The following is a 25204-nucleotide window of genomic DNA, read 5'->3' as shown; positions in this document are numbered from 1 at the left end:
GTCTTTATTAGCTGGCTGGCGACTACATTTGGAGTCCCTTGTAGCAGTGAGCTTTTCTCGGGGTGAGCTTTTAAGCACAAAAAACATGTTCTGGATTGACATACTTCAGTTAACAAGAGCAGTTAGGCAGAATCGGAACTACAGAAGCTAAAAAGCAATTCAGAGACTTTCCCCAGAACTATGACTTTGATGGATCAGCTCTTTGTTCTCATTTTGGTAGGGTGCTGCCTGTGTGCTGAGTTTTACAGCCCGAATGGTAGATCCATCATGGAGTCAGTTGTGCTAAGGTCTGGGGCCATTAAGGTCTGGGGCTTGCTAAATTACCAAAAACCAAACCTCAGCAAAGTAGCCCTGGGTCTGGGGTGTGGTTCAGAGAGCACTTGTCCAGCATGTGAGGCCTGGATTCCATCCATAACACCAGACCTGGATGTACCCCAAATATAATGTATACAAGCTAATTCCTGCCTCTAGGGGTCACTACCTCCCACAACCATTTCACTCCTGAAATCTGTCTACATTTCTCCTCTGTGGAAAAAGAACACACAAGTTATGAATTATGCTGGCCTAATGGGTAGTTTCATGGATAATCTTTCTGATATAGCAAGTTTGTATATTCTATAACAAATCTGTCTTTGTCAGTTTGTTCTAGAAAACCTTGGAATCGTTTGGCTTTGGTGACTATACCCTGGCACAATGTGCCCAGGCAAGCTCATGCCCTGTGCCCCGGCTGTCTGCCAGGAAGAAAAGTGATAAGAGGGACCAGAGGATGGGAGAGGCTGCCTCCTTCTCTGGCAGCATGGGTGTAAGAAATTGTCAGGAATTCTTGCATAAATAGAGGCACCAACGGAGTAAGTATTAGGCTTGATAGATTGCTCAGTGGTTAAGAGCACTGGCTGCTCTTCCAGAGGACCCAGGTTCAATTCCCAGCAACCACATAGCATCTCACAACTGTCTGTGACTCCAGACCCTGGGGACCCCCATGCCCTTTTCTGGCCTCCTCTTGGAGGAAGTGTGCAATAGTGCACAGACATACATGTAGGCGAAACACCCATACACATAAAAATAAATAATTAAAATTTAAAAAGGAAAGGGGCTGGGGAGATGGCTCAGAGGTTAGAGCACTGGCTGCTCTTCCAGGGGACCCAGGTTCAGTTCCGAGCACCCACATGGTGGCTCATAACTTCCTGTAACTCCAATTCCAGGGATCTGACTCCTCTTCTGACCTCCAAGAGTGCTGGGCATGCACAAGGACACACAAGCAGGCAAAACACGCATACATAAATAAAACATTTTAAAATTAGCCAGGTGTGGTGGTATCTTTAATCCCAGCACTCGGGAGGCAGAGGCAAGCGCATCTCTATGAGTTCAAGGCCAGCCTGGTCTACAGAATGAGTTCTAGGACACCAGAGCTACATAGTGAGACCTTGTCCCAGAAGAAAAAAAAGTTCTCTCTTTTGGGGTCATCACTGATGATGGTGGCTGTGCCCGGGCTCTCAACTGTGATGTCTTCTGTGTAGGGTCAGACAGGAACTGGAATCTTTAGGATGGCTTCAAGGCTGACTAGCAGTGAAGGTGACATCCTGGGTCACAGGCTTTCTCCAGGTGTCTTTGTGCTGGGGTCATTTTGGTCTCATTGATACCTAGTTACGACAACTGAACTTGGGAGGCCAGCGTTGACACCCAGTGATATAATTATTAGCAGGAGGGAGGCTGTGCTTGGAATCTAGTCTCTCTCCAGAGCCTGGAGGCTTATGTACCCTCTTTTCTCTTTTCCTTTTTAGCGGCCCGGGTAAACATGCACTCAAGGAAAATACTCTCTGCTGAGACACACCTCCAGCCCTTGCCTGCTTCTCATTTCCATCAATTTCTTCTTTCTTTGTATGTGTGCATATGCATATATATGTGTGTGCACAAGCACACATTCGTGTGCATGTGTGCACATGTGGGTGCTCCTGTGCGAGGGTGAATGTGTGTACGTGTGTGCATGTGTATGATGTGGGGGCCAAGGAAAACATCAGGTGTTGTTCCTCCAGTACCATCCACCTTGTTCTTTTGAGGGTCTCTCACTGGGACCTGGGCCTCGATGATTAGACTGGCTGTCCAGTAAGACCCAGGGGTCCTCTCTCTGCCTCCCCAGTGCTGGGATTATAGACACACTACATCACGCTTTACTTTTTCAGTGGGTGCCGGGACTTGAACTCTCATAATCACTCAGCAAGCACTTTACCCACTGAGACAGCATGTCTGTGGGGAATTACCTTGCTTGCCTTAAAAGATGCCTGAAAGGGAGCAGTGCCATTCTCTGGTTTGGGCCCCGGACTGCCTAGGATTATTAAGCATGCTTGTAGCCATCGCTCTGTTCTCTTCTGTGGATGTGATACGAGCAGCTGGCTTGAGTTTCTGCAGCTGTGACTTTCCTGAAACGATGGACTATGTGTGACCTGAATTTATAAGTTAAAATAAACCTTTTTTCTATGTTGCTTTTTGCTATTGGGTTTTTGTTTGTTTGTTTTTGTTTTTGTTTTTGAGACACTATGTTGCTATGGCTTGCCTGGAAATCTCCAGATGCTGGGATTAAAGGGGTGTGCCACCAGGCTTGGCCCCAAAATTGCTTTTTGTCATGGTATTTTATTATAGCCACAGAAATGACACCAGGACACAGATGCATGCCAGGCAGGCCCCTGGAACACAGCTCCAGAAGAAAGTGGAGTATGTAGAGCTCTGCTGGGGAATCTGTGAGAACAAGAGGTCATCCTGTTAGGTAACCATCGGACAAGGGCAGCAAAAGGCCACCAAGCACAGGGACATGTGCAGCAGGGAAGAGCAGCAAGCTGCATTTTCTTCAGGGAGAAGGTTGGAGAGAACTTGGGAGACAGGGAAAAAGCACCAGGTCAGGGGAGCCTGGAATGCCACAGGCAGGGGCTGCACGTGTGGACCCTGCATGGCTACCCCCCCCCCAGCCAGGGGCTGGATGTGTGGACCCTGCATGGCTGACCCCCCACAGCCAGGGGCTGGATGTGTGGACCCTGCATGGCTGACTGCCCCCAGCCAGGGGCTGCTTGTGTGGACCCTGCATGGCTGACCCCCCACAGCCAGGGGCTGGATGTGTGGACCCTGCATGGCTGACCCCCCACAGCCAGGGGCTGGATATGTGGACCCTGCATGGCTGACCCCCCCACAGCCAGGGGCTGCATGTGTGGACCCTGCATGGCTGACCCCCCCCCACACACACACACACAGCCAGGGGCTCCATGTGTGGATCCTGCATGGATAGCTTCACTGAAGTCCACCTCTTTATGCTCAAACAAACTCCAGGGAATCAGGGACACGGGTGTGCAAGACCTGTGATCCCAGCAATGAGAAGCTGAGATTTGAACTCATGGTCTAGATGGAGTTGGGTGCTGCAGAAGACCTCCTGAGCAGGAAAAGAAGACAGGAGGTGGCATTCAGAATGAGGTTGGCAGTCAGGTCAGGAGGGAGGGATGGACAGAAAGGGAGAGAGGCATGGCGGTCAGTGAAGAGCCGAGGGTCATTGAGGGTCATGGAGGGCCATGGAAGGTCAGGAGGGTCAGGAGGGTCATGGAGAGTCAGGGAGGGCTGTGGGGGGGGGGTCATGGAGAGCCAGAGAGGGTCATAGAGGGCTGTGGAGGGTCAGAGAGGGTGGGAAACACAGCGTGTATGAGAACCAACTACCCAAGGTGGAAGGTTCTGATGGATGGAAGAGGGCGGTGGGTGAATCCAGGATTACAGAGTACAACTTGCCCAGGACTTAAGGACAGAAGCTAGACAAGAGGGTGGGCCTGCCGCCGATCAAAACGTGAACCTGCACCTTTTCAAGTGTCTATGAAGCCCAAGCATGGCCAGTGACAACATACCTTGAAAGAAAGGGTTCTCCAGGCCTCAGCCACCACACCTCAGGCCACCCACCCCTCCCCACATCAGTGGGAATCAGTTTAGCAAACACACAGGAAAAAAAATAATCAATTCGTTTAATTTAAAACAGCAAGAATTTGGGCTTTCACCCAGCCAGGGTTAACATCATGCTTCCAAACAATCTCATGCTAGACTTAATTACACCACAACTGTGAGTTTATTAAAACATACGAAGAAGGGCCTGAGAGATGACTCAGCAGTTAGGAGCATTTGCTGTGCTTGCAGAGAACCCTGCTTTAGTTCCCTCTACCTACTGTTCACAACTACCCGTAACCCCAGTTTCTGGGGTCAGCCTCCCTTCTGGCCTCCAAGGGTACTGCACACATATGTGCATTTACATACACAAAAGCATTCATACACATAAAACCAAAGTAAAGACAAATGAAGGGTTTCATTTGCACTCTAAGCTTCAGATACATATAATCTTAATTACTCTTTTAAGAGAGAGAGAGAGACAGAAAGAACGAACTAAAAGGCTTCAGAAAGTTGGCTGGGTTTGGTGGCATAGGCCTGCAATTCTGCATAGGCCAGAAACAGTGAAACTGAGACAGGATGATCTCAAGTTCAAGGCCTGCCTGGACAACTAGTGAGAACCTCTTGCTTCAAAACTCAAAAAATAAAATAAAAGGACTGGGGAAATAGCGAAATACTGGAGCACTTGTCTAGTATGCACAAAGGCCTAGGTTTAATCCCCTGGTATCTCCAAAAATTATATAGACATACATATACATAAACATATTTTTGTGATATATGCATACATCACCAAAAATATGTATATATATTGTATGTATATATATTGTAGTATATATACATATACATATATATGGCAAATATATATGTATATACACATATATAAACATTTTTGCAATATGCATATACACATATTGCAAAATATATATGTATATATATTTGTGTATATATAGTATGTATATATTGAGATATATACATATATACTGCAAAATATATATGTATATAATATATATACAAACATATTTGGTGATATGTATACATATCGCCAAAAAAAAAAAAAGCCTCAAATGGACAGAGGCAGGAAGCAGCTGGCAACTGACCAGGAGAACGAGAGTCATAAAGTGCTGAAGAAGGGTGATGGGGGGACATGGCAAGGGCTGTAGCACCCGTTAAGGCTGAGGTCACATTTGGGTGACTGAGGGCAGATGCAGATAAATATGAATAACATTAACTAATAGAGATAGAAAGCCTCCAGGCTGAGCAAGGCATCATGGGAGCTGGCAGCCTCTAGTGCCTCCCCTGGGGCACTGGGGACCCACTCACCTTCCTTTTGTCTTCTGAACTCTGAGCACCCACCAGACCCACTAAGGTTGATGTCTGTGAGCTCACAGGGCTAGAGGCAAGGCACCGAGCCTGGGGTCACCACCATTCACCTGCAGTGACAGGACAGAGATGGAAGGAGCCAGTGTCGACTTGGTGGAGGGTTTTACAGACAGCCATCCTGGCATCAGTCATCAAAGAGAGCTTGAGTGAGCCCCGGGCTCCAGCTAGGGCTTTCTAAGGCCCCTGACTCCCTCTGCAGGCTTTTTCTGAACAAGGCCTCAGACAGCCAGGGCTCCACAATGCCCTGCCCAGCTGGGTTTATTCCAACATCATTTCCTCTGTGGTACTTTGTAGATCATTTTCTCCTCTGCAGGAAACAAATTCCTCGAATTTCGGTTCCATTTTAGAAGCCAGGGGATCATGCTTGGCAGCACACTGACAGTGCACAAATTGGCTGTACTATCCTCACAGGACCTCAGCAGGTTCTGTAAACAGACAGCCCCCTGCCCAGGAGCTGTCTTTGACTCCCAAGAGGGAGCCCACCTCTTGCAGATTTTCCTTAAGAAATGCTTTCCAGGGAAATCCGAAAAGGAGCGTATGGCCACAGTCCTCTGAGTGACTATTCTTTTCCTGAGAGAGATGTCGTTTTGAGAGCAAAATGGGAATCGATGGCCCAGTGTGGCTTTGCTCTCACCCTGAGCCACTTTGCTATGCTCTGTGATCCCATCAGCTTCGTGGGGTACTGACAGAATCCCAGGGCACTACCTACAGATATAGAACATTTCCTCGACCCGCCGCAAGGTGGCGATCACACTTCCCATTCTGAGTGCTCTCGGAAGCGAGGAAGTGTTGTTGGAAGAGCCACTGAGTAGAAACGGACACACAGCTCACTTATGCTCTTCTCTGGTCGGGCATGGTGGCCTGAGGCTGTAGTCCTAGCTTCCTGGGAGGTTGAGGTAGGAAAATCGCAAGTTCAAGACCAGCCTGGCTGACAGGGGCTCAAGGCCAGTCTAGGCAACTCTGTCTCAAAACAAAAAATAAAAGGAAGGCTTGGGTAGAACCCAGAGGCAGACCACTTGCCTAATGGATACAAGGCCCTAGTACAGAGAGCACAAAACAAAACATTTTTTAAAGATGTAATTATTGGGAGGCAGAGGCAAGTGGATCTCTGTGAGTTAGAGCCAGCCTGGTCTACATAGCAAGTTCCAGGCCAGCCAGGGCTACATAATGAGATCCTGTCTCAAACAATAAAATAAATGTAATCATCTCAGAATCCTCTTTCCATATGCCACAAACAACTACCAAAAAAAAAGGCTTTTAAAATATTTTTGGTGCAGGGACCAACCTGGCAACTACCACAGAGCTACATCCCAGCCCAAGGCTGAATCTCAAAACACTTCCCTTCAGGAGGAATCAGTATTTGGACCATTTGCCAACTCTCCGATCACCTTTCCTACAAAAAACAAAACAAAACAAACAAAATACAACTAAACGAAGCCAGACACCCTCCCAACTCACCCCTACATGAATCACTGAGAACAGGGGTGAGTGAAATAGTGTCATCCTTAGGGACTGGAGCTGAGCTGCCCTCCTGTCCTGGTACTGGAAGGGACCTGGATGTTACGTGATTGACTAACGGGCAGGACTCTGGACTCTGGCCTGTGCTGAAATTCAATGCAATAAATATTGAGGGCCGATGACCCTAGCAGAGAACCCGGGAGATGCCCATGAGTGTGTGCCTGGGTGGTTTGGAGCCATGAAGGAGTCTCCTGTGACCTCAGTGGACTGAGGACCTGGTTTAACTTCTGCTGTTCAGCTCTAACTACTCCAGGCTCTCCAGGGAATCTCAGTCCCCTGGCAAACCTGGACCCCACTCTGTGATGTCTGGGTAGACATCTCTGTAATCCATGACATTATTCAGTCACCTCTGGGAGAGGTCCATAGATCTGAGTCCCTCAGACAGTAAACAGTGCTGGTGGCCGCAGGACAGAGAACCAGTGCCCTGACAGAATCCTGTATTGCTGGCATCCCGAATCCCACATCTTTGGACTACCACAAATAAACCCCACTGAACCAGGACACGGAACCAGGACGCGGGTGTCCACGGCCTGCCTGAGAAGAGGAGGTAGAAGAGGCTGCACTGATGGCCGTTCCTTCACGGGGGTCCGAGCTTCACCAGTTGAGGCTTCCAGTGCGCATGACCCTGTCTCCGACAGCGTGGGAACCAGGAAGGCACCGGGCAATGAGGAAAGTCAACCACTCAAGTGCTGGGAACTTCTGGGATCAGTCCGGATTCCTGAGATTCTCTCATCCTGGGGGGAGCAGGAGCTCCAGGGGGGTTCTGGGTCGAGGGCTGAGGATAGCAGCGGCAGCAGAAGAGGGAGAAGAGCCTTGTGCGGACTGCGCGGGTGCAGAGGACGAACATGATGCAGTTGGCCCCTCCCTGGAAGGTGTTCCCGATGCCCTGGGGAGGGGGAGAGGCATAAGCACAGGGTTGGGGGTATCTTAGAAACACAATCAAGGGGAGTCGGTGGACTGCTATGAATCCCATGACCTTTCCTGTCCCTGCCCCTAAGCTGTCATGGGATGAGCGCAGACAGGTGGCCTTAAAGCAGAGTTCTGGACAGGCCTGAACTGGCCACCTAGCCAGACCTGCATTTAGGCCGTCCGCAGTGAGAAGGATCCAGGATCAGTCAACTCTACCAGGGCTTCTCTAGGTTGTTGAGAACAGCCACACAAGATTTCTCCCCATCCCTCCCTGCAAAGCCACGCTTGCTTCGGGACAGGGAAAGGACACTGAGCTATCCTGTTCCCCATAGGCCCACCCTGGCCAACACCCTGGGACCTGAGATCATCGGTGTGTAGGGGGGGTATCTGGCAGTGCCACTGCGGGGCAGCAGGGCCCACGGACAGACATACATGCAGAACAACCAGCACCGGAGACTGCACAGTTGGGGAGCCACAGAGGGTCAGGACGAAGCGCACGGTGCTCCAGACCCGGAGGCAGATGAATATGAGGGGAATCAGGATCAGTTTCTTATCCGCCATGGCGGAGGAGCCCCGCTGCAGCTGGCGCCCCTCCCAGATGGGCCGGTACTCCGAGAGCGCCTGGTGCTGTGTGAAAGACAGAGAGCAAAGGCCTGAGCCAGGGGGGCCTCTTACCACAACCACCCATGCACGTCCACACGCCCACATGCCCACATGCCCACATGTCCACACGCCCACACCCTCACAGGTCCACACGTCCACATGCCCACACACCCACACAATCACACGTCCACAAGTCCTCACACCCACATGCCCACACCAGCCCGGAAGAGCAAGAGGAGGTACTGTTGCCTTTTCCACTTGGACACTGAGGCCTGGAGTCTATCAGACCAGGAGTCATGCCCCAACCTCCAACTCCCAGGTCGGATCCCCTGCCTACTTCCCTCACATCGCCACAGGAGTGTCTCAGAGATGTCAGAAACCCTGCCTGGGATGAGTAAGTCATCTCAGCCCTTAGGCCCACTGCACATTCGTCTCAGCTCAATGACACTTCATCCTTCCTGTCACCATGTGGCATCATCTTTTCGTCTTCTCTTCCCCAGTCACACCTAACCTACAGGCAAGTCCTAAGACCCCACCTGCAGAACAGACCCGGAAACTGGACCCATCGCCACAGTATGATCATCTTGTCTGCTTGGTCCCCCGCCCCCTCCCCCGAGCCATCTCCAATTCAGGAGGTGAGTTCTCAGAGGGTCTGAGCAGGTTTGGCAAGTCCTCTACTCAGAGAGAGCTCTTGGTGGTTCCGCTTCAACTCTTCCTTATGCTGTCCCATCAGGTGAGCCCCGGCTCAGTTCTGACCTCAATTCCGTTCTCTCCCTTGCTCTGTCTTCCAGCCACACTGCTCTCCTCCAACCCCAGGTCTTAGCCGGTCCTCGTATCTGGAGAAGCACGCTCAGTTACCCAAAGCTCCCTCACCTTCAGGTCCTTACTCAGGGTCACGTTCTGGATGAAGCTCACAAGCAGCCATTTTGCAAATAGCCCTGAGCCCATTCCAGTCATGGACTGCTGTCTGTTTTCCGTGGTTCTTCCCGACCTCCACCCCCGACATCACTCACCCTTGTCGATCAGCTTACTGCTGACATCCCCCCCCCCCATCCCTGCCCAATGCAAGACGGGGTGCTGGCTTGCCCACAGAAGGGGTGGAGGAAAGGAAGGAGCCAGGCTTGGCGCTTGCATTCCTGAGGAAAGTTTGTCATAGCAGGGAAGGATGCTCAGTTTCAAATCACAATCAAATCTGTAAAGCCGATTGAACTGGCCAATGAGAGGTGTCGGTTTGAGCCTGGTCATGTGTTTAGGACACTGAAGCTGGTGAGGGAATAACCACAGGCCTGGCATCTGAGTGTCAAGCTTCGACCGCTCACCTAATTAAAGGACCCACCTCCTCCCCCTCCCCTGAGGGTCTGTGACAGCAGCCCGGGGAGCTAAGGTCCGCCTCACACAGATGGGGAGGGGCCGGGCAGAGAGTTCAAAGGAAGTGGTGCAGCTTGGGGAAGCTGGACCAGTTGGGCTGCTCCTCAGAACCAAGCTCACCTCCCCATTTATCTTCGGCTCTCCCCCATCTCCAGGCAGCAGTGACTATGTTCTCACCTCCCTGCCCACTTCATTCCTTTTCTGAAAACCCTTGCCAAGTTGCAAGAGTTAACTGCCACATGCAGGAGCCACTCTGGCAAGCAGGGGGCTCCTGCCCTGCTCTAGAAAGGACAAAAGACACACACAACAGGGTGGAGCCTGGTAGAATTGGAGGGAGACGGCTTCACTCTCCAGAAGCGCCTCCATCTTCCCAGGTCGGTGGGAAGTGAGAAGAGCATTCAAAGAGGTTGGCCATTTGATAGAACACTCATTCAGCACATATGAAGCCCTGGGTTCGATCCCCAGCACTGCAGGAACTGGCGTGGTGCAGACCTTTAATCCTAGTACTGGAGAGGTGGAGGCAGGAAGATCAGAAGTTTACCGTTATCCTGAACTCTTTAGTGAGTTTCAGGCCAGCCTGAACTACATGTGACCTGCATCTCAACAACAATAACAAAACAAAGCAAGATGCTGTCTAAAAAAAAAAAAATGGACATACACAAACGAAAGGAAGTGGGATTCTGGGATTCTCGCTGGCTGGAGTCTGAATTCAGGGGAAAGCTGTGGCTGCTTCAGCCACTGATTGGTTTATCTTTGACCATAATTGCTTAGGCTTCACCTCTCTGAGGACCAGCCTCTCTTTCTGGATAGCCCTAATGACTTATGATCTCCTGAAAAGCCTGACACTTGGGACACAATTTTGACCACCAAGGGGAGGTGAGTTATCTGTGGCCATCATCCTTGACTTTGAAATACCTTAGTGTAATATTGGGGTTGGCCACACGGGGGCAGTGCAGGACCGCAGTGGAGAATGTAGCTCTGTGGTCCAGCTACTCTACCACTGAGTCCCCTCACCTATACCAGGACTACTTAGCCAACAAGTCTATTCACGATCCCAAATTCAGTCGAAGCACACAGTCCCTATGGCCTGGCACTAGTTTGGTCCTTCAGAGAAGCAGCCTGTCCCTGAAGGGCCAGCACATCAGACACCTACCGCTCTGTTGATGTGTTTCCTGACCAGAAGGTAAAGCAGAGGCAGTAAGACATACGCCAGCATCTCCCACAGCTTCCCAGTCAGCAGCATCCACAGGACACGGTCCGCAGCCTCCAGGTCGATCCAGCACCAGCCCACGGACACATCCGAAGCATCATAGCCTATCTTCTTTAGCGAGACAGCAGCCACTGTGATGGCCAGAGGGACACCCCAGCTGAAGAACAACGTGAAAAGAGAGGTGCCGAGGTTAGCCCATAACCCTGCAGTGCTGTCGTGGGCAAAAATGATTGATGGGGTCCTCTCTGCAGAGGGCAATGCTCCCCAAACCAGCACCAGATAGTGTGTTCCTGTAAACCAAGGGAGGGCAGGAAGGGCATGGGGGAGCCTGCTCTAATTTAGAATTTCAGGACTTTGTGGCTTGGTCAGGAGAGTGACTGCATGAATGAAGCCCTCGGCTCAAACTCTAGTGCCACAGAAACGGCATGATAGTATACGCCTGTAACTCAGCGCTTGGGAGGTGGAGGCAGACAGATCACTGTGAGCTCTAGGCCACCCTGGACTACACAGTGAGATGCTAGCCTGGGCTGCAGAATGAGACTCTCTCAAAACAATCTCCCAAGTGACACAACTCAGAGATCAAGATCCCTGGCTGTGGGCTGGAGAGGTGGCTCAGAGGTTAAGAGCACTGGCTGTTCTTCCAGAGGTCCTGAGTTCAATTCCCAGCAACCCACACGGTAGCTCACAACCATCCGTAATGAGATCTAATGCCCTCCTCTGGTGAGTAGGCAACATGCAGACAGAACACTGTATACATAATCAATCAATCAATCAATCAATCAATCAATCAATCAATCAATGACTGCTCTTCCAGAAGACCCAGGTTTGATTCTAAGCACCCACATGGTAACTCACAACCATCTGGGGCCCAGGGGATTTGCCTATCCATAGCCTATAATTTCCCATCTAGACCCAGAGAATCCACTCCCAACTCCTGTACCCCAAGAGCCCCCCAGGTTGCCAGGGGACTGACTGAGGTTGTGAGTACTTAGGCCAAAACACAAATGCTGGTGTTTGCAGATTGCTAAGCCCAGTTTCAGGGGATCCAGTGCCCTCTTCTGGCATGCACATGGTAAGCAGACATACATGCAAAACACTCATATTGAAAAATAAAATAATTAAAAAGTAAAGGTTCAGTGCTCCTCAGAGAGGGGTGTGGCCAGACAGATCCAGCTCTTACAAGCCTGGCTTCTCTCCCTACACCCAGAGGGGTGTGGGCACCAGTATGCAAACATCAGCGTGCATGTCTAGGCTTCAACATTCACACCCTCAGTCAGTGCCCTGGCAACCTGGGAGAGCTTGGGGTTGCAGGAGTTGGGAGAATCCAGAGTCTAGATCATAGGCTATGTGTAGGCAAATCCCTTTGGCCCTAAGGTCTTCCTTCCTTTCTTTCTTTCTTTCTTTCTTTCTTTCTTTCTTTCTTTCTTTCTTTCTTTCTTTCTTTCTTATCTTTCTCTTTTTTCTGAGACAGGTTTCTCTGTGTAGTTTTGGTGCCTGCCCTGGATCTCACTCTGTAGACCAGCCTGGCCTCCAACTCACAGAGATCCTCCTGCCTCTGCCTCCTGAGTGCTGCGATTAAAGGCATGCACCACGGTCGCGCGGCGAGGCCTCCTTTCTTATGTGGAGGGAGTGTAGGCTGACAAGGGTCAAAGTGACCCTCTAGAACATCTCGTAGGTGGCCCACCGCTGGAGACACTGTCCTGCTCCCCCATTTGGAGAATGCACCCACCACAACACAACTGGAATTAGGCCCAAGTCCCAAGTCCCCTTTCCAAGAATCCCTGCCCAGTCTCCTTCCAAAACAACTTATCAGAGGGACACCTCTTATGGGGGTGACACAGGATTGAGAGCTCTGACTTTGATGCAATGGGTTGGGTCCCAATTATTACTCTGTCGCCACTGGGGCAGGTCGCTTAGCTTCGGCACGCCAGCGTTCTCACAGGGTGGGGGTGATGATGGCCCCATCTGAGGAAATCCAGATGAGCATTCATGCAGCTCACACAAGCCCAGGCAGCCACACATGTGCCAGCTGCCGTGAAGACTGTGATTAGAGGCAGGCAAGGCAGCGCATGCCTGTAATCCCAGTACTTGGAAGGCAGACACTCCAGAGGCCAACCTGGGCTCCGAGGCGGGACCTCATCCTGCTGTAATGTTTTAATGTCCATCAGAAGAATGCAGGCAGATGTGTATAGTGTGTGCACATGTATACACACACATGCATACATTCATCATACATACCACTGATAGAAGGAAATAAAGCATTCAGCTCTAGCTGAAATTCCTTGGGGCGGGGTCCCAAACTGAGAAATGATTCTGCCAAAGTTCCCTCTGGAGAGCCAAATGAATTTTCGAGGCTTCCTTACAGATCATAGGTGAGGGGTTACTTACAGGGGTGTGGGTGCTCCTCACAAAAAGGCTGCATCATAAAGCCTTTCCTTCAGCCAGCAGGGATGAGGACTTCCCCAGGGCCATCTAGATGGAAAGCGCCCCCACCCTTGAGTCTTCCTTTATACTCTGGGCCAAATGTCCTAGCCCCTCCCCCCTTAGTCTTCCTATATACTCTGAGCCTACATATTCTGGGCCCTCCCCAAGGACATGTGTAAGTAAGTCAGAGGTGCATACAACAGGTGGCAGGAAGCGGCTGGACACTCAGGTGAGGGTCTTGTGACCTCTCTACCTCCTCACGAGGGAACAGCCATCAGGGCCGGCTGGGATAAGTGGGCTCAGAGGACAGCCAGAACAACAGCCTGTAAGTGATACTAAAGTATACAGTACCTGGGGCTGCTGGGACGGCTTAGTGGATAAAGGCACTTGCCACTCAGCCTGATGACCTGAGTTCCATCCCTGGGATCCACGTTGGGGAAAGACAGACTGACTCCCACAAGTTGTCCTCTGACCTCCACATGTGTGCCATGGTGCATTCGTGCCCACCCCTCAAAAATAAGTAAGTGTAAATTTAAAAGACACACAAGCACAAACATGTATTTATATTTCTATACCGCGTATAGATCAAGGCCATACAGCCAATGGACTCCCCAGGGTTGCTTTTGGGGAGTCCCACTATGCCAGAGCAGCTACGCTCAGGAATTAAGAACGATACCATCACACAAAGCAGCCTCATAACCTTCGTTTTCTGTAACATCTAAGAGGAAAGTGAAAGCTAGGCCTGTAACCCCAGTACCAGGGAGGCTGAAGCAGGGGGATTGCCAGGAGTCTGAAGTCAGCCTGGGCTACATAGTGAGACCCTATCTGAAGAAACAGACTGTAACTTCACCAGACCACGACTAAGGGACTTCTCTGCTCAACGAAGCACTGGTGTTCCCATGATGCTTGGATGCTCACCATTCTTTCTGATCCATTCTCCTCGTCAACCTCTCCGCTGAACACTCAGCTTCCCGTCTGCCCCGACAAAGCGCCATCTCTGCTTCGATTCTGGGCTAATAACGCTTTTAAGCTTTATGTTTTACAGATTTATTTATTTCATGGATACGGGTGTTTTGCCTGCACGTATGCATGTATATCACATGGAGGCCAGAAGAGGGTATCATATCCTTCAGAATTGGAGTTCCAGGCAGCTATGAGCTGCCATGTGGGTGCTAGGAACCAAACCCATGTCCTCTGCAAGAGCAGCAAGTGCTCTTAACCACTGAGCCATCTCTTCAGCCTGCCTCTGCTCCACAGTTCTCTGTATTATTAAAGTTATCTCTAGCGCTTAAATTTTTTTTTGAGACAGGGTCCATGTAGACCAGACTGGATAAGGCCTCACCTCTCTAAACCTCTGATTCTGAAGCAGGAGACCTCACGGATTAGTGTCCAGAAGAAGGCTAGCACACCACACCCTGAGCAGATCTCTCACTTGTCCCCTCAGTGCCTGGGCCCCTGGTTTGTGCTGGTCTAGAACCCAAGGTCTGGCTCTGTTGGAGCCCACTAGGTTTTCTCGTGGCTGGACCCAGCAGGACTGCACGGGAGGTTGATTGGACCATGAGCCTGGGTACCAGGTGACCGTAACTAGCAAGGGGGAGGTCTTTTGCTCCACCCCTTGGCATTGTTATAAATGGACCTTTGGAATAAAGTTCTGGGCCGGTGGATAAGGATCCAGGCCCTCCCGAGTCTATCCTGTGTTTTCTCTGTTTCTCTCCTCATCATTTCTAAGTCTCTTCTCCCTCATTCCTCAAGAGTCCCTGGGGGTAAATAAGTGTGGGAGCTGGTCCCCCACAGCTCTGCACCGGCTTCCTCCCTCCTCAGGCAGTTACAGACTGAACCAGGCTCCATCCAGATCTGTCTCCTGAAGCCCTAACTCTCAGAGCCTGAGACTATGACTGTTTGGAGACAAAGTCCTTCAAGAGTTAACTAAATACACAGGAGGCGGCCAGAGTGGTCCACATCCAACAGCAGCATTGTATCTCAAAATCTAGGAACAGATTTTGACACTGACAAGCACAAAGGAGCATCCTTGTGAGGATCCAGGGAGACAGTCTCGAGCCAAGGAGAAATCTCCTGGCCCATACCTTGAACTTCCAGCTCCAGAGCCATGAGCGAAGAAATTCAAGCTGCCTGGGCTGCCGGTTGTGGTTGGTACACCATGCAGAACATAGGCATGAGTGCTGGGAAGGGTCACTACCCCAGCCCCTGGGGAGCCAGGCTGCTGGTTGTTGTTGGTACACCATGCAGAACATAGGCATGAGCGCTGGGAAGGGTCACTACCCCAGCCCCTGGGGAGCCAGGCTGCCGGTTATGGTTGGTACACCATGCAGAACATAGGCATGAGCGCTGGGAAGGGTCACTACCCCAGCCCCTGGGGAGCCAGGCTCCAGCGGCAAAGGAATGGACCAGAAGGGCTTAAGGAAGAGAAAACTGAAACAACGCCACTTGACTTTCTCCAGTCAAGGCCCTCTGGGGACTCTATCATTCTAGTTTTAAATCCCCCGGGAAGTGAAACTGGAAACAGTTGCACAGGGAAGAGGCAAGCCGCCCTCACACTAGGAATCCCCTGGCATTCATATGATGGCCTCAGGCAGGTGGCTGTCCTCAGAATAGCGATGTGCTGGACGCCCGCTGGAACCAGGCCCCTTGGGGATCCCAGCTCTGCCCATCTGTTATAGAGTGGGGCACTTTTCTGTAAGGACATCCCTCCTCCTCCTTCTCAGGGTCCAATGGAAAAGCTGCCCACTGCTTTCCAAAGAGCATCTGAACCGCCAGCCCAGGCCCCAGCCCACCCCACTAAGGGCCCAGGTTGCAAGTGGGCTCCAGGCATCATTTATGCCGTCAGCTACGCCCACAGCCAGGTTCCTGTGTTTCCCAGTTCCTCCTGATCTGCGGAGGTTGGCAACTGCTGGGTAGGAAACAAAGTGTGGCGGGGTCTTCCTTCACTCCCTCTGTGTGCCAAATGGCAATTCCTGGTTTAAGGACGCGGTGGTTATGGAAAACTTTAAAATGTTAACAGAACTGGGGGAAAAAATAGAGGAACCTGAAAGGCAACAATGTTCCAGTTTTAAAAAAGCTCTGGGGAGAAGCCAGAGGAAGCCCAGTCGAACAGAGGAGGCTGCAGAGAGGCAGCTTCCCCAGGACAATGGCTTACTTATTGTTCCTCTCATGGGGCAGAGCTAGGACGTGGGAGAGGTTCAGGGGGTCAGTCTCTAGGAAGGCCACCATGAGGTCATTCTGTGGCTTCAGCTGTGGGAGGCGGAGGGGTGTCCTGTGCAATGCACAAGCCACCTGATGACATTGTAGCCCTCAGCAGACACCCCTGGCCACCTGGGTCCTGGGAAGGATAAACAGTTGGACTCTTCTCTTGGGAGGATCAAGGGTACCCACCCTCGGGTGCTGTCCCTGGGGTCCTTGCCCTGGGTTTCCGACTGCTAAGATTTTACCATATAATCTTGGAAAAAACATTCAGTAGAACAAACACAAACCAGCTCCGATTTGGGGGCACTGATGCCCTGGTGTGCTGTTCAAGAGGTTGCCCGCCCAGAGTCAGATCAGAGGCCACCCCTGCAGATTGCAGAGGGAATCCGAAGCCTCATTTCCTTCCTACCAAGTATCTTCCCTAAGCAGCTCAAGTCCTAGCACGCAGCAGCCCCAAGACAGGGTGGGGCAATAGGATCAGCTTCCTGAGGTAGTCTTGCTGGTGCTTTCACATAATGGCTAAACTCAGAGACTGCCCACTCTAAAGTCCATGAAGGAATTCCTTTGTCCTGTGGATTGCTGGTGGATCCCTATGCCAGTCTCCGCCTCCCCCTCCATCTGCCCCCCACCCTCTGTGGTACTAAAGGATGTTTCACCTGCAATCTGCCTCCCTCAACATCTCTCTACCAAGCCTGGAAAGAATCTTTGTTGTTTAAATACTTAAGGATGAGCAGGACATGGTGGCACATGACTTAATTCCAGTACTTCATTCCAGGCTAGCTTGATCTACATGGTGAGTTCTAGGCCAGCCAGAACTACATAGTGAGATCTGTCTCTCAAAAAACATACAAACAAACAAAAAACAAAAAACTAACCAACCAACCAACCAACCACACACACACAGAAAACAACAGGCCACAAGAAAGAAAACATGAAGATCCAACACCCTTCGGTGGCGCCCATCCCTCCCCTATCAGCACTCACCCCTGTAAGAGCCCTCAGTCAGCAGCCCTACAACAGCGACTGAACCAAGGTGGGCATGGCGCCTGGGAGGCAGAGAAGAGAAGCCTGACCTTAATTCAAAGCCCGTCTACTGGGCCACAGAGTGAGTTCTAGGCCAGCCTGGGCTACAGACCTTGTCTAGAATAAATGCCAAGGTGGGCATGGGGGTTTGAGCCTGTAATCCTTGCACTTGGGAAGTGGAGGCAGGAAGGTCAAGAGTTTGAGAGAATTCTGGGCTACATAGAGAGTCTGAGGCCAGGCTGAGCTGAGACTCTGCCTCAAAAAACACAAACAAATTCATTACTCTCCCCGGAACCCCCTTCTCCAGCATGAGTCTTGGAGAGTACACTGGGACATGGCAGGAAGAACCCCAAAATCCAGCTCTGCCCTTGAATTCATGGCAAGCCCCCTGCTTCAGCCTCCAAGTGCTGGGATCTCAGTCGCACACTACTATGCTTGGCTAGACCCAACCTTTGTTCCCCCTTTCACTATGGTGGGACTTCCCACTCCCCACAGCAGACTCTATGGTCAGCTGGGACATAAGACTTCCTCCACAAACTGGAGGGAGCCCTAGAGGTGGGAGAGAGAGAGAGAGAGAGAGAGAGAGAGAGAGAGAGAGAGAGAGAGAGAGAGAGAGAGAAAGAGAGAGCGCAATACAGCTGTTGTATTCGCTCTCACCCAGAAGCAGAGCCAGAAGTCCAGACTGCTGGAGGCCAGCTCAGTCAGGACCTTACCTCTGACCCCGGAGACAACATCCCACATCCCACCCCTGTTCACAGGGCTCTAGAACTGATCTGGCAGAACAGGTGGTAGAGGTGCTAGCCGGCCCCTGCTGACTCTGGAGCCCTTGCCCAAGGGGAGGGTGGAGACAGGGTTATCTTAGCTGCCATAAAGGAAGGATGGGAAATGACCCATTCAGGCAATTCTAGGCCCGGCAGGCACTGGAAATGAATGACCACATAGGCACACTCACACAGATGTACAACAGAAACTACCAAAGCAAAAGCAGGGCTGGAGAGACGGCCCAGTGGTAAAAAGCACTGGCTGCTCTTCCAGAGGACCCAGGTTCAATTCTCAGCTCCCACACAGTGGCTCCCACACAGTGGCTCCCACATGCGGTACAAACAGGCAAGCAAAACACCCAAACAGAGAGACAGAGACAGAGACACAGAGAGAAAGACACACAGAGAGAGACAGAGACAGAGACAGAGACAGAGACACAGAGAGACAGACACACAGAGAGAGACAGAGAGAGAGAGACAGAGACAGACAGAGAGACCGAGAGAGAGACAGAGAGAAAACTACACCACGCCTGGCACATGTGACCTTAGCCATGTCAATACCAAAGTGCTTCTGAAACCTGCTGGAGTGCAAAACTTGAAACTCTGTAACGAAGCACCAGACATACAAAAACTGCGAGACGTCCTGCACATTATCACACTGTACTCACCAGACATACAAAAACTGCGGGACGTCCTGCACATTATCACGCTGTACTCACCAGACATACAAAAACTGCAGGACGTCCTGCACATTATCACGCTGTACTCACCAGACATACAAAAACTGCAGGACGTCCTGCACATTATCACGCTGTACTCTTCCCAATGCCAATGTTATGAACCAAGTGTAGTGACACATGTCCGTAACCTCGGCACTCAGGAGGCTGAGGCAAAGGGTTTGCCCTGAGTCTGAAGCTAGCTTGGGCTACATGTTGAATTTCAGGCCAGCCTAGCCTATACACTAAGGCCCCGCCTGAAGAAATTATAAATAGGAGCTGAGGTATAGCTCAGTTGGTAGCGCTTGCCTGGGTCTGATCCTGATCCTCAGCACTGCATAGACCGGGTATAGCGGCATACATACATATAATCACGCCACAAGGGAAGTGGAGACAGGAGGATCAGACTCAAAACCAAAACCAAAAATAAATGACTAGGCAATGCTGGGCTGGCCAGATGGCTCAGGAGGAAAGGTGCTCCATGCCCACGCCTGGAGATTCAACCCTTTGAGTCCACATAAAGGTGGAAGGGGAGAGCTCAGCCCACAAACTTGTCTTCTGAGCTCCACACACAGGAGCCATGGCACATGTACCCTCTAAACACTAATAATAAGTAAAAATAAGTAAAGACTGATGGGGAAATGGAAGATGTGCGAGGGATAAAAAGATGTGAAAAATGGATCAACGCATAATTCAGAATTTCCCCCAGAGACACTGTTAGATCACAGACAAAAGTTCAAGAAAGTCTACCAGTCAGGTGACAGTGTTGTCCTTAGAGTTATGTGTTGGTTTGTGTACCTGTGCAGGAAAGTCACATATCATAAACATACATACATGAGGCGGCATTGAATCTATTCAAGAAAAATAATGGGAGAAGATAAAATGCTAACAACTGGGAAATCTGCAAAATATAAATAAGTTTTGTTAAAGTTATTGTTATTCCAGCCAGGTGGACTCATAAAGGACTCTGAGTCAAAGTGAGCGTCTACCCCGAGCCCCTTGACTTGTCTTCTGTGAGTGATGGGTGGCTGCCCCATCCATCTGGTTGGACCACTGGTGATCTATGATCTAATAACAGGGCATCACTTTGTAAAACCTTCAGGAGCCAGATGATGGGGTCTCAGCTGTCCAACTTCAGTCAAGGAGAAAGGTCACTGGGAATGGGACCGTGTTCAGTACTAAGAGGAAGGCTCTGGGGTCACATGGTTGCTTTCCCAGGAACTTGTGTGTGCAGGGGGGTCTCTGGAACTCTGTGTTTCATGCCTGTAGTTGGTTTTTCTCAGGTCTGGGGAGGTAGCACTGGCTTCCATCTCCAGCACTTCCAGAAAACAAGCAAAAACGATTTCCTTTCCATCTCACATTCTATTAAAACCATGATTTTGAGCATCAGCCACCGGCACATAACAGTTCTGTCGCATTTTGGATAGGAAGGAGAGGAAGTCTCTTAACTTACTGCTTCCTCTATTGTTGGACATTGAAATTAGCTCTAATTCTCACTATGGCAACAGCACCTCAGGAAGTCCTGAGTCCACACAGCTTTGTGTGAGCTTTGCATTTTCTTCTTAGACTAGGCTCCGGTCAACAGGATTACTGGACTGGAAGGTAGGAACCAAGAGCTTCCTCCAAGGATTACTCCAGTTTCCAGAACCACTAGAGCGGGACAGTTCAGCTTCGCTAACTTTTTCATGTTAGTATTCTCATGATTCTTCTTCTAATTTAATGAGAAAATGCCACTCCATTATTTGATCAATTCCCAGTAACTTTTTTTGGGGTAGGGGGGACAGGGTCACATGCAGTCCAGGCTGGCAGGCTGACAGGCTGACCTGAAGTTTAAATAGAGCTGAAGCAGATTTTGAACCCCTGATTCTCTTGCCTCCACCTCCCCTGGGATTACAGGGGTAATAGTCAGTCGAAAAGCAGATCATTGATGGGTACGATAGCACACACCTTTAATCTCATCACCCACGGGCAGAGGAGGTTCCAGGCCAGCCAGGGCCACATAGGGAGGCCTTGTCTAATAACTGAGAAAACACATAGTAGGCAGTCAGTAGTCTGTGTCCAGGGAGGAGATTGCTCACACGAACAGATCATTGGCAGGAGCAACCTAATACTCCAAGGCTATAGAGTGGAGAGGCCTTAGCAACCAGCGTGGGAGGACCTGGGTCATAAATGAACCAGTTGGGCAGGTTCTAGCAAATCTCTTGAACACAGCCTTCCCTAGAAGGACTCCCCTGAGCATCACAGAATCTTCTTAGAGGGCTCCTGACGAGAACTGAGCAGAGCACTCCCAACTCAGGTTGGCCAGGAGAATCATCTTCTGTCGGGGCTACACAGAAGGGTCTGTTCCTTTGCTTAAAAATATACTGCATTCTTCCATTTTTGAAGGAGTGAGGCCAAGAGGAGAGGTTCTGGCACAGAAAGGTCCAGCCTTGGGCCCCTGATTTTCAATGCCAATGACCACCTGTGTTCAGACTCCAATTCTGCCTTGGAAGACTTCGGTCTCTGACGTAGTTGGTGTCTGGTGCATGTTGGAGGGGAGAGTAGCCGCAGCCTCCTTTTGAGCAGGTCCCTGTGCTGTGAATGACATGCTACGAAGATTGTGTCTGACCAGCTGAGAAGCGGGACTAGCTGGTCTCCTTCCAAGAGTTACAAGAGCAGGAGGTCAAGTGACTCTTCCCAGCTTGTCTCAGCGTGTGACAACCAGGTGACCTGTCTCTACCAAAGTGCTGACTACCCTCTCAGCCCTTGGAAAGCACTCAAGTTTTCAGAAAGGACCTATAATTAGGGCAGACTCTGGGGCCTTGAGCTGAGGCAAGGAGACAGGGAAACAGCCTTAGGATTCCTGCCTTGGGCTCAGCACAGGACACTGAGAATTTTGAACTCTGAAATGACACAGGTGAGGCTGGCCTCTGGGTACAGTTCTCTTGCTGACAAGCAGGGCAAGCCAAGGCCTTGGTTTCCACACTCAGGCTCCGGGTGGCTGACAGCCCTGATCCTAACCAGCCTTTTGCCACTAACCTCAGTTTTGAAGATCATGAATGCTAGGCAGTCAAGACCTCCTAGAAGGGGCTGGAGAGGTGGCTTGGTGGTTAAAAGCACTTGTTGCTCTTATGGAGGACCTGGGTTCAATTCCCAGCACCCACATGATGGTTCACAACCACCTGTAACTCCAGTTGGGTGGGGGAGGTCTGATGCCCTCTTCTGACCTTCCGGGGCATCAAGTACACAGACATACACGTGATGCACATACATACACGCAGTCAATACTCACACATAAAATAAATAAATCTTAAAAAAAAAAACTTAGAAGAAACATTCTGGTGACTGGAGCCTGAAGTCTATAAATGGCATGAAAAACTTAAAAAGCATACCTTTGTGTATTTTATAGTTGAGACACTGTGCCCTGGGAGTGGCTGGATGTACCACACCCACTGTGGTATAGAATTGGAAGTTGTGGGCTCTTTGGCCAGGACAGACACCTAACTCACCTCCCGGCCTGCAGACTGGAGCAGAGACTGCCAGGTCGCCGTGAAGTAGGAGGCAAAAGGCACAGTGTCGTCATCCCCAGCTCCTTTCTAAATGGCAGGGCTCACCCCTGTGGGCAAGTTCTGTCCCCACCCCCACCTTGCCTGAAGGTTCCAGCTGGGGCAGACACCAACCACCCTCTTCAGAGATGCTCAGATAGGATGACTCCAATCTCTTGGGCAAGCCAGGCATCCTTCCATGGTTCCGGGATGCCTGGGGGCATCACTGACAGTAGGACACGCCACCTTGCCATCTAGATGGAGGACGCATGAGTGCCACAGTGCAGCAGGCAAGGCCAGGGACCAGTAAGCCTGGGTCTGGGGCGCGGAGGCAAAGCAGCGTCTCCTCCTTACCTGATGAGGTGAAAGGCCCAGAGTAGGTGGTCCGTGCTGGGCCCGCGCGCAGCTCGGACGATGCTGAGGTACAGGTAGAGGGCGATGGCCACCGTCCAGAAGAAGGAGCTGGTGTTGGCGAAAGTAGAGAGCGCGCCCTGAAGCACGCAGTCCCACGAAGAGCCCGCAAAGTCCTGCAGCACCCCGTAGAAGTACGAGGCAGCCGAGAGCAGGTCCGTTAGCGACAGGAAGAGTAACAGGCGCCGCGCCCGGCTACGCAGGTCAGGCCACAGGGCGTGCGTGGCCACCAGGAGGCCCGAGCCCAGCGCTGACAGCACGCATGACAGCAGCACCACGGCGCGCTCCCACGGCAGCAGCTCGGTGGGAGGCGCGGGTGAGGGCATGGCCGGCTGGGGACCAAGGGCAGACGGCCAGGGTGCACAGGTCCAAGGGTGCCGAGAGGTCGAGGCCAAGCCGAGCCCGCGGTCGCCTCTGTCTGGGCATCTAGGCGCCCAGGACTCGCGTCCCCACGGGTCCCGCCTGCGTCCCAACCCCGCCCAGTCTATCGACTATGCAGCCACCAGTCTCATCCCAACGCCCTCCACGCCCTGCCCAGAGCCCTCTAATCCCCGCCCCTGAGCTCTCTAATCCCCGCCCCCGAGCCCTCTAATCCCCGCCCCTGAGCCCTCTAATCCCCGCCCCCGAGCTCTCTAATCCCCGCCCCGAGCCCTCTAATCCCCGCCCCTGAGCCCTCTAATCCCCGCCCCTGAGCTCTTCCCGTTTCACCCCTGATCCCCGACGCCCCTCGCTGAGCTCCCTAATCCTTGCTCCTGAGCTCTCCACGCCCTGCCCCTGCGCCCTCCAGGCCCCTCCCCTGAGCTTCCTAGCCCCCGCCCCTGCGCTCTGCAAGAGCGGTATCCCTGTGTTTGCCTCCCACGCTCTCAGCCCCAATAGCCTCAGCACCCAGCCCTGGCGCCCGCCCCTGCGTTCTCCGTGCCCCAAATCCATCCCTACACCTTGCTCCTAAATTCTCCACTTCTCACATTCCAAGCTCTCAAAGAGCCCAGCTCCCACGTCCTGCCCCGCCCCGCCCCGCCCCGCTCCGCCCCCGAGCCCTCCACGCCCTGCCTCTGTAATGCTGAGCGCTCTCCTCACACCGCCTCTGAGCTCTCCACGTCCCGCCCCGTGGCTCCAGGGCACCGCCCAGCTCCTTCCAAGCTCCTCCCGTGACCCCCATTCGTGCACTGCTCCACCCCTGATGCTCTTTCGGCACCATTCTCACGAGCTTCCCCCACGCCTCTATGCCCCTACACCTCTCTCCTCCCCGGTAGCTCCCGGTCCTGGTCCCAGTCATTGCCTTAAGCGTCCTAGAGCTACTCTAGGAGGCTAGCAAATGGCTAGGACATCCCGTCCTGGGAGGGAAGAGAGAATGGCATTTTTAGGGCTAACGTTACTTTCCTCCAGGTCAGCCTGTTTACGTGTGTGTTGGAGCGAGGAGGGCGGTTGTTGGAGACATTCTTTCCGATGGTGGCAAAAACAGGCCCAGAGCATGACCCACATTCCTGAAGCCTGGGTACGTCAAATGTTCACAAGGTCTGTGGTGCTGATCTGGGGAAGTTTTTAACTTTTGTTACAATGAATGTACTATTTTTGCGGAGCTGGGAATGGAACTCAGGGCCTCATACATCCCAATGAAGTGTTCTACTGAGCTATATACTTTTAGTTCCTAGTTATTCTATATAACTTATTAGGTGCGATTTAAATTTTTTTTAATATTATTTTACGTGCACGGATATTATGTCTGCATGGATGTCTGTGCACCACGTGAGTGAAGTGCCTACAGTGGCCAGAAGAGGTGGGTGCTGGACTTGAACCCAGTCCTCTGTAAAAGCAGCAAGTGACCATCTCTCTAGAGGTGCAAATTTTACGGAAGGCAGCATCAGTGCCTGTGAGATGGCTTTGAGTGATGGCCCTGGCGAGACGACCGACAGTCTGAGTTTGATTCTCCGGGCGCACTTGGAAAGAGAGATCGACTCCTGTAAGTGGTCATCCTACCTCCACACTGTGCGTAGCACACTTCTCCCCCACCCCACTGAACACACACAATACAAAAATGTAATTTTAAAAATGTAAAGTGAAAAGAAAAACTAAAGGAAATATTAGTTCCCAGCTTACAGAGTCTTTTTCTTGTTTAATCATTTTGTATTTTTCAGGGATGGAGATACTTTTTTTTTTTTTTTTGGTTTTTCGAGACAGGGTTTCTCTGTGTAGCTTTGCGCCTTTCCTGGAACTCATTTGGTAGCCCAGGCTGGCCGGCCTGGAACTTAC

The 25204-nt window shown here is 51.4% G+C and overlaps 1 protein-coding gene across 2 annotated transcripts; it reads right to left on the bottom strand.

The window, feature by feature from the left end:
• Positions 1-5353: 5353 nt before the first annotated feature.
• Gpr157 (G protein-coupled receptor 157) lies at positions 5354-23409 on the bottom strand. Of its 2 annotated transcripts, XM_059255422.1 has the most exons (4): positions 22898-23409; positions 10838-11051; positions 8146-8340; positions 5354-7690 (listed from the first exon to the last, which is right to left on the bottom strand). In XM_059255422.1, exons 1-4 carry the CDS (start codon positions 23278-23280, stop codon positions 7487-7489), a joined length of 996 nt encoding a protein of 331 aa, XP_059111405.1. In that variant the 5' UTR covers positions 23281-23409; the 3' UTR covers positions 5354-7486. The 2 variants fall into 2 exon arrangements, with proteins under 2 accessions (XP_059111405.1, XP_059111404.1); XM_059255421.1 differs by having other exon boundaries at positions 7584-8340.
• Positions 23410-25204: the final 1795 nt, after the last annotated feature.

The sequence above is a fragment of the Peromyscus eremicus genome, chromosome 2 (assembly GCF_949786415.1).
Source record: "Peromyscus eremicus chromosome 2, PerEre_H2_v1, whole genome shotgun sequence".
Classification (NCBI taxonomy): domain Eukaryota; kingdom Metazoa; phylum Chordata; class Mammalia; order Rodentia; family Cricetidae; genus Peromyscus; species Peromyscus eremicus.
This window is presented reverse-complemented; position numbering and strand designations above follow the sequence as displayed.